Source organism: Dermacentor albipictus, chromosome 2 (genome assembly GCF_038994185.2).
Source record: "Dermacentor albipictus isolate Rhodes 1998 colony chromosome 2, USDA_Dalb.pri_finalv2, whole genome shotgun sequence".
Taxonomy (NCBI): Eukaryota; Metazoa; Arthropoda; class Arachnida; order Ixodida; family Ixodidae; genus Dermacentor; species Dermacentor albipictus.
In genome coordinates this window covers 151649587-151662156 of record NC_091822.1, presented here as the reverse complement: position 1 = coordinate 151662156, position 12570 = coordinate 151649587, and the positions used below count along the sequence as shown (strand labels likewise).

Genomic DNA, 12570 nt, shown 5'->3' with positions numbered 1-12570 from the left:
ATTTACCAGTGCTATTGGATTAATCTGTACTATGCACTTGGAAAACTTAAGTACCGTAAAAACCGGACTATAGGTCGGACCGGAATATAGGTCGATCCCCCAACTAACGAATTCTCAAAATGAAAAAAAAAAATTATAATGGCAAAAGTACCGAAAGACATGACACCCTTACCTTGAAACAAATGCGACTCAGGGGGTTGCACAATGGTGACAGTATTTATTTAAATGCTGCTCGCATGTGCACCCGGCCAAGTTTTTAGCGGTATCGCGCGACCATCGACACACGTGCTTGTCAACGCCTTATTAACGGCGCTGAGCAGCGAAACAAACGAGATACGCGCATGTGTACACATGCCATTACTTTCGCTATTTCGCCGCTCCGTGCCGAGATGATAAGGTGCTGACAAACACGTGGGTCGATGGTCGCACGATACTGTTAAAAATTCGTCGGGTGTACAGCACACAGAAGGGCACGAAGTGCGCAAGCGCTACTCCGAATCAGAGCAACGCCTTTGATCAGAGTCGGATGACGAGTGCTTCTCGCTGCCCAGTCCATGGGCGCGTGCGATCTCTACCGCTTTCAAATGGATGCATTCGGCAGTCACAGGCAGCGATCTTACACGCAGCTCGCGGACGGACTCCGCAACCTTGCCTTCCAGTTCTGCAGTCCGCTGCGATCCGGCACGAAATGACGTTTTCTTTTGGTTGCTGCCAGTTGTAATACGTTGCTTTTGCCTCCGCCACTACCGAATGCTCTTTTCGGATACTTCCAAGTTCGCGCTGTGCCGCCAGGTTGCCGTGGGCTTCCGCGTACACAATCGCCTTTTTCTTGAAGGCGACGGTGAATTGACGTCGGCTTCCGTTCCCGCTTATTTTGAAACAAAATGAAAGTGCAGCCTTTAATTAATATAACTTTGCGACAACGGAAACGCAAAATGCCGGCGCCACAGCGTCGCCACGCCTTATAGACGCCGCGCTGCTGCTGATGGCGATGGCGGCTGTTTACATTATCCGCCCATTGTTGCAAGACTTCCGTAGTTTTTCCGCCAATGTCCGGTATATAAGTCGAGGGTCGACTTTTCGCGAGGGTTTTTTGAAAAAAAGTTCGACCTATATTCCGGTTTTTACGGTAGTAGCCACGAATCCCGTAAGTAATACTCTGCAAAGAAAATCATACATATATATTTGCCATGTGATTGTCATTTTTTAACCTCCCTTACTCTATGCCCTACCTTGGGGCCTGTAAAGCACGCTAAGTAACAATAATAATAACGACATTAATATTGTATTGTGTATTTTGTCTTGTCTAAATCTTTACTATAAGTATTCACACTATGGCTTTGAAAAACAGGTCTTGGAGGAGCCAGACATCGACGACAACTCAAAGTATGACATCATCGCACCAACAGTTGTGCGACCAGGACCTGCCAACAACTTCAAAGCACCGTCTGTGCCTTCTTTGAATGCCGCTGGAGAGTTGACTGAGGTTTGAACTACATCCCTTAACATTTTACTTTAAACATTCTCTTCGTGTTGAAAACCTTGACCGTTTGACTTGATTGGGGGTGAGAACATGCTGAGGCCATGCCTGCTGTTGGTGGCATGGCCACCAGTGTTAAGTTGGATTGTGTGCTGGAGCGTCTGCTTCAGTGTCATCGCGGGCTTTGTTTTTTATCGTAGTGCTGTGAAATTTCAGTTGTTTGTAGCCGTTTTACGCAACAGCACTTGTTCTTTGTTTTAATATAACATTATATACGGTGTACTAGAATGCGCTATGTTTCTTTGTACCTATGCAAGTCAGATTTTGCTCAACAGTCCTTAAACATCGGTGGCAATTTATAGCATGCATATACATGTACAAAATAACAAGTTTCATTCACAAGAGTTTGGCTGTGAAATATGCGAAGCGAGATAGGTGCATCTAATGAACCCAGTCATACGCTTGGTAAAGTGACATATCTTGTAAATCGACGGCTGTTAGCTGGTTTGACCACGTGAAGGGATCATTGTCATACATGTTTGAAATTTATTGGTGTGTTTTATTTTATTTCTTTACTTTCTTGTGGGCAACGCATGCACACGCCTGTATCGCATCGCTTGGATCAGTGGTCTCATTATCTTTGGCCATCTGTGTCCACGAAATGGGGCTTCGTTATCTGCATAACTCGATGCTGCAAGTATCTTCCTCACTTAACTTGCCGACAATATCGCTTTCCTCATACTTGGCGCATTGTTTTCCTCACCCCTCAGTATCCTTGTCTAACTTGCCCAACAATATCCTTTCCAGGTGCCTTCATTCTTCGAGGTCGGCATTGTGCGGGAGTTGCCCTTTTCCTCGGGCCTCCAGCGCATGAGTGTGGTCACCCGTGTGCTGGGCTCGACCCACTTCGATATATTCTGCAAGGGTGCCCCCGAGACCATCGCCTCTCTCTGCAAGGCTGAGACAGGTTGGTTGTTTCACGTTTAGCCGAGGGCATACAGTCAACTAGAGTAGACCCTTTTCATAAGTGCAGAGCTAGCTCTCCTGCGAGGCAGTTTGCCCAACTAATGGTGGTGCAGTCATTCTTGCACAAAAACAGTTTGCTTGTAATATGACGTGGAAAGTGTAGACATGGCTGTCATGGTGAAACCATGTGCAAGAGAGAAGCCTCAGCAAGCAAATGATGACCGGTACTACCCTTAGTTGCCAGATGTGCAGTGCAAAGAAGCACGCTTGTGAATTGGGAAAACAGTCGGGGAAATGTGGTTACAGCTTGCAAAATTTCCTCTTGGTCAATTGGTGTTTCTTTTGAGTGCATGTTGTAGTAGACTGGTCATAAAACTTTGATCGCACACAAAAGGCGAATGAGATGGAGCATTTCTCACTTACTGTAGTATGCATGCGTGTCAGCATTTGCTTGTCTGCACTCAGTCTGTAAGGTTATAAGTAGCTATAGATGTACATTTAAACCTCAATGTAACAAAGTCTGTAAAATTGGCAATTTGCTTCGTTATATCGAAATTTTATTACATTGAAATTCAACATGCAAATAATGTACAGTCATTGACAGATTTTTCTTGCACAGAAGGGGCCAAAAAAGTTTGCAAATAATCAGGCAGTCAAAAAAAAGAAAACAAGCTTCAATTACAAAAAAAAAAAATTGTTTAACTTGAGACTGGGTGATGAAAGATACGGTTTCATGATGTGTCAACAATACCTTCACGTTGATGGTATGAAGTGAAGCCAGTCGCGCTTTCGCGTCCGCTTTGCCCCCGTGGCTGATCGTGTCGCCCCCCAGTGGGACAATGCTATCATGAAAAGCACCTGCAGTGGGGAGCAAATGCCTTCTCTGACTCTCGCTTTACCTCGGCTCCAAAATTCAAGGTTACACAACTTCCAGTGCTAAATGCGTGAGAAGACAGCACACATGATGCCATGCCATCTCGGTACACCCTCTCTTTGCACGAGCGGCAGATTGAAAGCCGGTTAAGTGCAGTCGCCGATTGATTTTTCTTGTGCGCAAAGGGGCCTCAGAATTTTCTGAATGATCGGGCAATTGAAAAAAAGCAAATTTGAATGAGAAAACAATTCGTTTTGATGAACTTGGGAGACAGCCACAAATGATAAGGTTTCATGCCGCACGGATGATATATTCAGGTCGGTGGTACGAATTAAGTGATGCCAGCCGCACTTTTGCGTGCACTCTGCCCTCGCGACTGATAGTGTCGCCCGCACTAGGACAACGCTATCATGAAGAGCGACGGCAGCGGGGAGCAAATGCTTCATCTTCTTCTCACTCCAACAAGTCACCGAAACTTGAGATTACGCAACCTCCTATACTCAACACTCAAGAAGACAGCTTAGGTGATGCCAATCCATCTCGGCACGCCCACTCTTTGCACACGCTGTAGATTATATCTAAAGCAGACTGCGCTGCTGCGTATGTGCTCAGCTGCGCTTACAGCCATGGCCAAGATGTGTGCCAGAAATCACGAAGGCGGCACTCCAGAAGCCACCATATTTCTTGTCTCACCCTCGTACACTTTCACTCGCGCTTATAGCACAAAGTGCGTGGGGCACGATAGGATCTTATCGCACTTGAACTTTATACGGAACATGATGTGGCTCCACTTCGGCAGTTGCTCTTGTCATGCCCCCCTTGCCTTAAGAGGTGCATTTGCAAGCAGCCGCTTGTAATTCATTTGTTTTGACCATCTATGTCTACGAAAGTTCCCATTTATTGTCACAGCATTCCTTTGTGGCGGGAGCGAAATTTTGTCATATTGAAATCGCATACAAACACACTTCGTTATATTGAGGTTCTAAATACGTGGTGTTCTATGGCAAAAGGTTATGAAAAGTTAAATAGTTCATTATATCGAGAATTTCGTTATATTCAAAGTTTGTTATATCGAGGTTTCACTGTACTTTGTTATATTGACGTTTAGCTGTGTGTGTGTGTTATAACTACTACAAGACTATATAGAGCCGCATGTGTTAACTTGCATGATGTGCATCACTATGGAGAATATAGCAGCGTGGAGTGTCCAGTAGCCTCAATAAGCAACCCACATCTAATGCAATAGAAGAATGATGACAACGCTCTTAAAGCTTTGAAATGTCAATGGAAATAGACCATGTACTAGCCCGTGAACAACACATAAAAGTCGATGCATGGCTCAATGTTTCATAGCCCCACAGTTCACGGCATTTACCTCAGCTTGGGCTCATAGCTCACAGGCATGTATTGAGACAAAAGGAAGCTGCAACCGTAGAACTCGTTGGTGAACTCGTAGAATATTGGCAACAGCATAGTAATATAAAAAGAGGTACTATTAGAAAGGTTGCGAACAGCTTTAATATTCCTAATGTAGAGAGACCAAGAAAAAGGGAAGCAGAGGGGCTCAATTTTTGTTCATCACAACCATATAAAACCAGCAGGCATTCCTGGGCTTCATTGCCTTTGGGCTTCATATCGTCCCAATGCAGAGAACACATGTGTTGTACAAGTCTAGTGAATGTTGCAAGGAGCTTGCTTTCCCATCTGTTTGCCTTTTGGAAGAGCAAGGTTATGTTAAACATACATTCGTGGCACTGAAAGCAATTGGTCTTTTCACGTGCATTCACAGTGCCGCCGGACTTCGTGGAGACACTGACGTCTTACACTCAGCTGGGCCACCGAGTACTGGCACTGGCACACAGACCGTTCACATCGAGCTTTGCCAAAGTGCATCGACTTCCCCGAGAAGAGGTTGAGAACAACCTCACCTTTGTCGGGCTGCTGGTCATGGAGAACCGACTCAAGCCAGAGACCACTTCTGTCATTCGAACACTTCGAGCTGCCAACATCCGCACCATCATGGTCACAGGTGTGTGTCGTCTGCTGAATTTAACAGTTCAGAATCTGTCTCTTCAGAGGCAGGTCGACTTCTCCTCGTTCTTTGTCTTTATGGAGGCTTAGATTAGAATGAATGCACTGTTGCGATTAATTCTCTGAAGAATTGAACTGTATGGCATCTTTTGTTCACTTTCCAACAGGCATACTTTCTTAAGCTGAACCTCGTATAGGATCGATTTGCTTTAGTTGATGTCATGTTTGCTTTAAAGGAAGCCTACTTTACTGCATTGCCTGTTTGATAATTGAATGTCTTCGCTCAGCTTTATTTTGCAAATTAGTCTGATAGGTCTCAGTAGACTGGAGATGGCATTTCTTTTACTAATCTCCAGAGCGTGCACATCAGTCCATCTCGCTTTGATTGAGGTTCCGTGTTATACAAATTCTTGTTTCTTTTAGAATATGGATTAGCAAAAACGCACTGCATTGTGGCTGGTGTAGAAATGCTTCCCCTCACCCCCTTCCCGCACACACATCTTTAGTCCATATTTAGCGAGCTATGCCGGCTTCAGCAAAGGATAACTCTAGTGAGCGTCTACTTTGTTCCTTTCTCTCGGCTTTGTCATCACTTCTTTATTTGTGTTGAACTCACAGCCACAGTGCGCAACTCTTTAGGATAGCGGTACAGTGATGGTTCACTGTGTCCTTGACTTGATTCTCTGCCAGGCGACAACATGCTGACGGCAGTGAGTGTGGCGCGCGACTGCGATATGATCGAACGAGGCCAGGAGGTGCAGATCCTCTCGTCGAGCACAGACACATCGGACATGGTGCCTGTCCTCAGCTGGCAGTCCTCGGAGGCACCACCACCGCCTGCGAAGTCGCATCGCAAGGGCAGCGACCTCCTCCCCAACGTAAGTGGGAACAACTCCTCTACACATTCGCATCTTGGGCTCTGATTTTACAGCGTTGAGACATTTTCTCTGGCTGGAATTGAGTCGCAATGTCCTCAACGAAACAGACGGTCTGTGACAGGCAGGAAAAATATGTTTGGCGGACTCTGCAGTAATTGACAGCTACACAATGTTGAATCTTTGCCGCACGAGACACCAGCGCACATTGAGCCGGTGGGGCACTAGCTGCTTATGACGCACTTTGTCGTTTACCTATTGCCTAGTCTTTTCATACTTTGAGCGAGCGAGCAAATGAACGAACAAGCCTCTTTTTTTTTTTTTTTTTGCTGAGCACTCCACTATCATTTATTTGTTGATGAACTGAAACTTTTGCAACCAAAGCCTCAGCTAGCGACAAGCCTCAACTAGCGACATTTGTTCCCTTCTCTTGCTCCAGGTAATACAATAACAGCCAAAAGGGTGCATCAAAAGAGAATGTATGTGATAAGCTCGCTCTCAATACGCTTGGCTTGTTCTCCTCCGTCAGCTCATTGCAGGCCTCAACTACTTCCCATTCTTGACTACAGATGGCAGTAGTTGCCTGCCTGTTGAGCCACAAAAGCAGACTTGATTTGGAGACGAATGCTTCACATTAAAGAACTCTCATGCTGGGTCTAAATTCGATCCAGAGTCCACTGCATGCCTGCCAAGTTCTTGACCGCAAGGTTTGCCACGTAAAACAACATAGCATGGTTAAGTTCCAGAGTCTCAGGCATCACATACAATTCCAGTAGATTGTAAGTGAGCAACGCTGACATGGCCAGGTGCACTGAGGAAGCAGATAAGGAATTTGCTGCTCATCTAGTAATAATAATTGCCTTTCTTCAGTGGCAATAAGTATTGCTTTCTACTAATTTATTTTCCGCTTCATCTAGCCTTTTATTTTACTATTTTACTAATTCATTAAAAAATGAATTAATGCTTGGTGATTTCAAGAGAGACTTTTGAGTTGTTGGTTATCGGACAGGAAATGAGTGCATTCCTTGAAACCAGATACAAATTTGCTTCCGAGGTGCGAATTCACATGTTGATACGTTCGATTTCATCACTGCCTCCATGTGCCTGCAGTGGGCACTAATATGCGTGCTTGCTGCCTTCCTTGAATGTAGTAGTTGTCACTTGAGCTCCCTTTCCAGAATAGAGCCTCGATTGTCGGTTGCCCATAACAACCATGATAAGCGAGTAGCCTACCTTCAAGCATTGATAAGGCTTAAATGTGCTAGCTGAACAGGCCAATAATGACTTCAAGTGAATACTTTAGCAGATAAAATGGTTATTAAATTATGTTGCATGAGAATATCCTACAGATTTCGTTCTGCAGTGAGGCTTTCTGACGTGTGCCGTCTTCTTTGTTGCATGGTACACACCTCAGGGCGTGACTTCCATCTCTATGGGCCATCCACTTGTTGCTGTGACTGGCAAGACTTTCGCTGTGTTGCGTGAACATTATCCAGACGTCCTGCAACGGGTAACCAAGTTCTTCTTGCTATCTTCTTTGTTTGTTAATTTAGCTTGGTGTTTGTCCCACTGTCCCTGAAGATGCAGCTGCTCTAAATGTACAAAGCACCAGCCCATGATGCTCTTAGCTTAACGTAATGGGTGTATTACACGAAGGCACCAAATTATATGCACAACAGCTATATCAGAACTCGTCTCGGTGAAGCTGCTGCATCCTTAAGCGTTGAATAAGATGCGCCTACAGAACAGGTGAAACATAAACAAGCACTTGTCTGTCCATAAAAATTGCAATGAAATAGAGAATTTGAGTGTTCATCCTTGTCATGAACGGCACCGCCATCTCCCACTGTCTCTCTCACATCTAGCGCCATTCTGTGTACAGTCAAACCCCGTTACAACGAACACCACATTAACGAACATTTCAGATTAACGAACTTTTATGAAATCCCGTGCCGACTGCTTATAGTTTCAATGTAAAAATATTTCACTACTACGAACTTCAGAATAACGAACATTTCAGAATAACGATCGTTATTTAATTTCCGTGTCATCTTAACAACACCTCAGTACTACGAACTCATATCCCGAAATGCGAGGATTCTTAGAAAACTCCGCATATTTATAGCCAAAAGCGGCACAGCGGCCGAAGGCGTGCATAAGAATGCGGACGGTCTGGAATCGTTCGTGCTGCAGAGTCTGTGCTGCACCCGTCAGAAGACGATCACGGACTATTTCAAATAAATGTGCCTTGTCTGACGATCACGTGTGCATTGTGTGAGAAACGAGTTCAAGGAGGTACCGTTTCAAAGGTAGGACGCTTGCGTTACTGAAATGCTATTGTTATGGCTAATTTTTGGGCTTTCACTATAACGACCTTTCAGAATAACGAACATTTTCCCGCGGTCCCCTGAAGTTCGTTGTACCGAGATTTCACTGTATGTATATGGAGGAAACCGCAGCACCCGTACTGCTGCTATCTATAGACTATCCACATAACCGCTGCTCATTGGCGCACACTGCCTTCTCCTGAACCATCAGTTAAATACAGTCAAATCCTGATATATAATGAAGTTGTACTTGTAGTGAAAAACTTGGTTAAATCACAAATTTAATTCATTCTCGAGGTTTTAGCATTTCAGAAGTAAAAACAACTTCACAAATTCCCAGAGCATTCTTCGTGGATAGCATCTTGTCAGTGAGCACTTATAAACAAATCACAGAAAGGTTGGAACACAGTAGCATGTATTCGAGTACCTGGGGGGGGTATTCTGTACAAGTCCACCTAGTGAACTGTCCATTTCGGCCGCTGATGATTGGCTAGGGCTGCTCGTCTCCTCCTCTCCCGTACATCTGCATCCAATCAGAAGCAGCCGAAATGGACAGTCCACTAGGTGGACTCGTACAGAATACCCCCCCAGCACATACGGTGCAGATGGCGCCGAGAGTAATGCATCGGCGTGGGTAACGGTATCGGAGATTCGAGCAGGCTGCATCGAGCAGGGCCGCAAATCTTGGATGCCATGACTGACACCGCTTATTGCCTGCAGCCGTCATCAGATGGCAGCCACAGATTAAACAAAGGGGCAAAAATTATGGATATTCATTCTGAGCAAAAACAAAAATAATTATAATAAAGTCAGTTTAGTCAAAAAGCGGAGAATTGATGCAGGTAGAAAACAGACTATGCGAATTAAGGTTCGTTGTTTTGTCGGTGTCACATGTGCTCAGGCAAACATGAACACATCTCACTCGATGACCACGGACTCGCTGTCAGAGCGCAAAGTGAATGCTTTGCACCCACTATGTCTCTGAAACTTGACGTAATGCAACCGCCAACACTCCACTCCACCACACATCTGGTACCGTCAGCACTAAAATGCCAGCATTCTCAAGGCGGGCCTGGGCCCCCAGGGACCCCCCCCCCTCTCTCCCCCTCCCCCAAAACCCCTTGATCCGCCAGGGCTTTCAAGATGATTATACAGTGAACCTCATTAATGTTTCTTGCCTATACATCCTTGAATTCATAATGTTGCTGAAGGCTGTGCTATTGGAAATGTGCAGGTGGCTGTGTGTGGCGCCGTGTTTGCACGCATGGCTCCCGAACAAAAGCAGCAGTTGGTGGAACTCCTTCAAGAGATGGGGTAGGTGGCCTTGCTCATAAATTGAAAGTACATTTGAACATGTTTACTACCTACTTCCATAAGCATGCTGCTAGCATTTAACATACAGTCACCGACCAATAATTTGGACTCGACGGGCAACCGCCAGAATGCCCTAATAATCGGAAGACCAAAATGCAGGATTCGCCAGAAAATTAGTGACTTTATTCCACAAGTGGCCAAAAAAATAATTTGCCACATTCTCAGATTGTCACCTTCGGAGAATGCCTTTAAGTTCGCGTGATTAGCGCAATATGCTTTGGTGTCTGTGAGCAACGAAAACCTTGGCACAATGTCAAGCACGCTATATTTTTGTGTGACTGGTGCAAGACACACTGACATCTACGAGTGACGGCATTCTTGTCACACGGCGGTAATGTTGCCGCACCTTGACACAAAATTGTGGTGCTAGTGACGCGAAATATCGCGAAAGTGAAAGTATCTTTGAAAGTGATTGTCCAAGAATACAGCCCATGTTTGTTAGCGTATTGCTACACCCACATACGCTTGCCTTTGGTGTAGGTATTCCGTGGCCGCGATTTTATTGCAATGCATTTTATGCTACATATTCGTTTTCCCACTTTTTGCACTTCATCAATGGTCAGCACAGCACTCTGCCCACTTTATTAACAGGATCAGCCGGCCATGAACGGTGGATGATAAGAGTGTAACAAAACCTCCACCTGAAATCGTGCAAATACATCCTTTATCAGTGATACTAGAATTTCTAGTAACGTTGCCTTTTACAAATTATTGGCTTGTATTGTCCTGCGGTTCGGGCATGGTCGGCGAATACTAGGTAAACTAGGCTTCGCTAGCTTGAGTTTTGAGGAGGAGCCGGCGACATGAACGACAATGTTTGAAAACGAAAATATAGCTAGGCGCAGTCACATGTGCCTCACGCCTTTTCATGTTCACATGGCATCTGACGGCCAGAAAATGCATCATACGAATGCAGTTTGGCAATATACTGAACATTGTAGCCGAAAGATTGTGTGTTTTCCTGGAAAATATTAACCAGTTAAAAACAAAAGAGCTTAACTGTATTGGGTCATTCTTTTGTGTTCTCAATCATGAATGTTGGTACCAGAAAATTATATGGAACTGGACCATAACAACAAGGTTCTACTGCACGTAGACATGTTGTCCTGCTAGGTAACAGTTGGTGACTGTTGAAGTCATTGGACAAATGTCACAGCAGTAAATTAATATCTCACACCATGCGTATGGTGTTTTCCGCTCTTTGGGAAATTGTTAGTGTTTGAGTCAATGGGGAAGTTGTAACACATCAGACAAACATTTATTGATCAATGGCTACCATTCTGCCTGCGTTCATTTCCAAATTAAGTCGATATCAATGTTGGAACACAGGGACATTTCCGCTGACAGTGGGCAATTCTGTCCACTTGGTCAACATTGCTTATTTCCCCTGGTTAGAAAATGGCATGCAGGAGCCAGTAATTTGAAACATTATTTGGGCAAAAGGTTCGTTTTGAATGTTTAGTGTTTCAGGCACCTAAACTGGTGCCTGCAAGAAAATAGTGGAGCAGTCTTGGTATTTTCCACGAGGCACATTTTTGTGCTCTGACTCGATTAGCAATGAAGAAGACATAGGCATGCAAATATGCATTCACCACACTGTGCACCAAACTCTACAGTCAGTGAGAATTGCCAAGGTGAAGAAAACGTAATGCCGTTGTCACATGCATTTTCATTTGCCAAGTCGTGTTCACTGTAGTCCTTTATCACCACTCTTTACTGACAGCTTTTTCTGTGTCTGATTTTCGTGCCCAGCTTCTGACAGAGTGCATGGGATTATTCATCCAGAAACGTGTTTCATAAACATGTATATCTTTATGTATTTCAGATACTACGTTGGTATGTGTGGAGACGGTGCCAATGATTGTGGGGTAAGTGACTCACCTTGCTGAATTTCCATCTAGGAGTTTGCATATGAATTGTGTAGCATTCGTCTAGACCCCTTTCGACATAGCCAGTTACGAAACTTCCCATGGGTCCAATGTTTCTTAATCCAAACAGGGATTAACGAAATCCATGCAGATTTGCCGATTGTAGTGTCAACTATGGGCAGCGAAACTGACTGTAACACAGTATTTGCCTTGCACTGCAGCAAGAAAAACAAAAGTAAATGTAGGAACAACTTTCGATTTGCACATTTGCATATTCGCTGCCTAAGCCGAGAATTATATGCACACGTTAGCGCATGCACACAGGATTGCGGATGCAAGTTGCGCAGTCCTTGACTTCGTTCTGCATTGTCTATAGAGCTTGGGTACTGTCCTATTTATGTAGTTTCATTTCACGCTATCAAACCTCTGATTATCACGTTTGTGTACCAGGCCAAGGTAGTTTGTTTTTTATTCTGAGAATAAATACACATTTTTGAGCTCCATCATTATTGCCAGTATTATTAGCACTATGGCCATTGTAAAGCCACTCAGTTCTTTAATAACTTGCGAGCATAATGTGCTCACACATTGTTAATACTGGTTGAGGAAAAGCGCATGCAAGCCACAGCATCATCTACTTGACTATTTCATAATTTGCAACACATCTGCTTCACCGCAAGGCACCAATGCCTTTTCTGGTGTCTTGGCCAATATTATTCAAGAATTAGGTGACTGTACTTTGTATTTCTACTGACAGTAGACAAAAGAGTGAAAG

General features: G+C 44.4%; 1 protein-coding gene across 3 annotated transcripts in view; it reads left to right on the top strand.

Annotated features, from left to right (window-relative positions):
- LOC135899852 (polyamine-transporting ATPase 13A3-like) overlaps positions 1-12570 on the top strand; it is a 165075-nt gene that overhangs the window by 134939 nt on the left and 17566 nt on the right. For all 3 annotated transcript variants that reach the window (XM_065429240.1, XM_065429239.2, XM_065429241.1), the window contains exons 15-21: positions 1352-1486; positions 2288-2447; positions 5110-5349; positions 6042-6229; positions 7641-7736; positions 9788-9867; positions 11753-11795. In XM_065429240.1, the coding sequence (XP_065285312.1) occupies positions 1352-1486; positions 2288-2447; positions 5110-5349; positions 6042-6229; positions 7641-7736; positions 9788-9867; positions 11753-11795 (942 nt within the window). The remainder of the gene's footprint in view (positions 1-1351; positions 1487-2287; positions 2448-5109; positions 5350-6041; positions 6230-7640; positions 7737-9787; positions 9868-11752; positions 11796-12570) is intronic.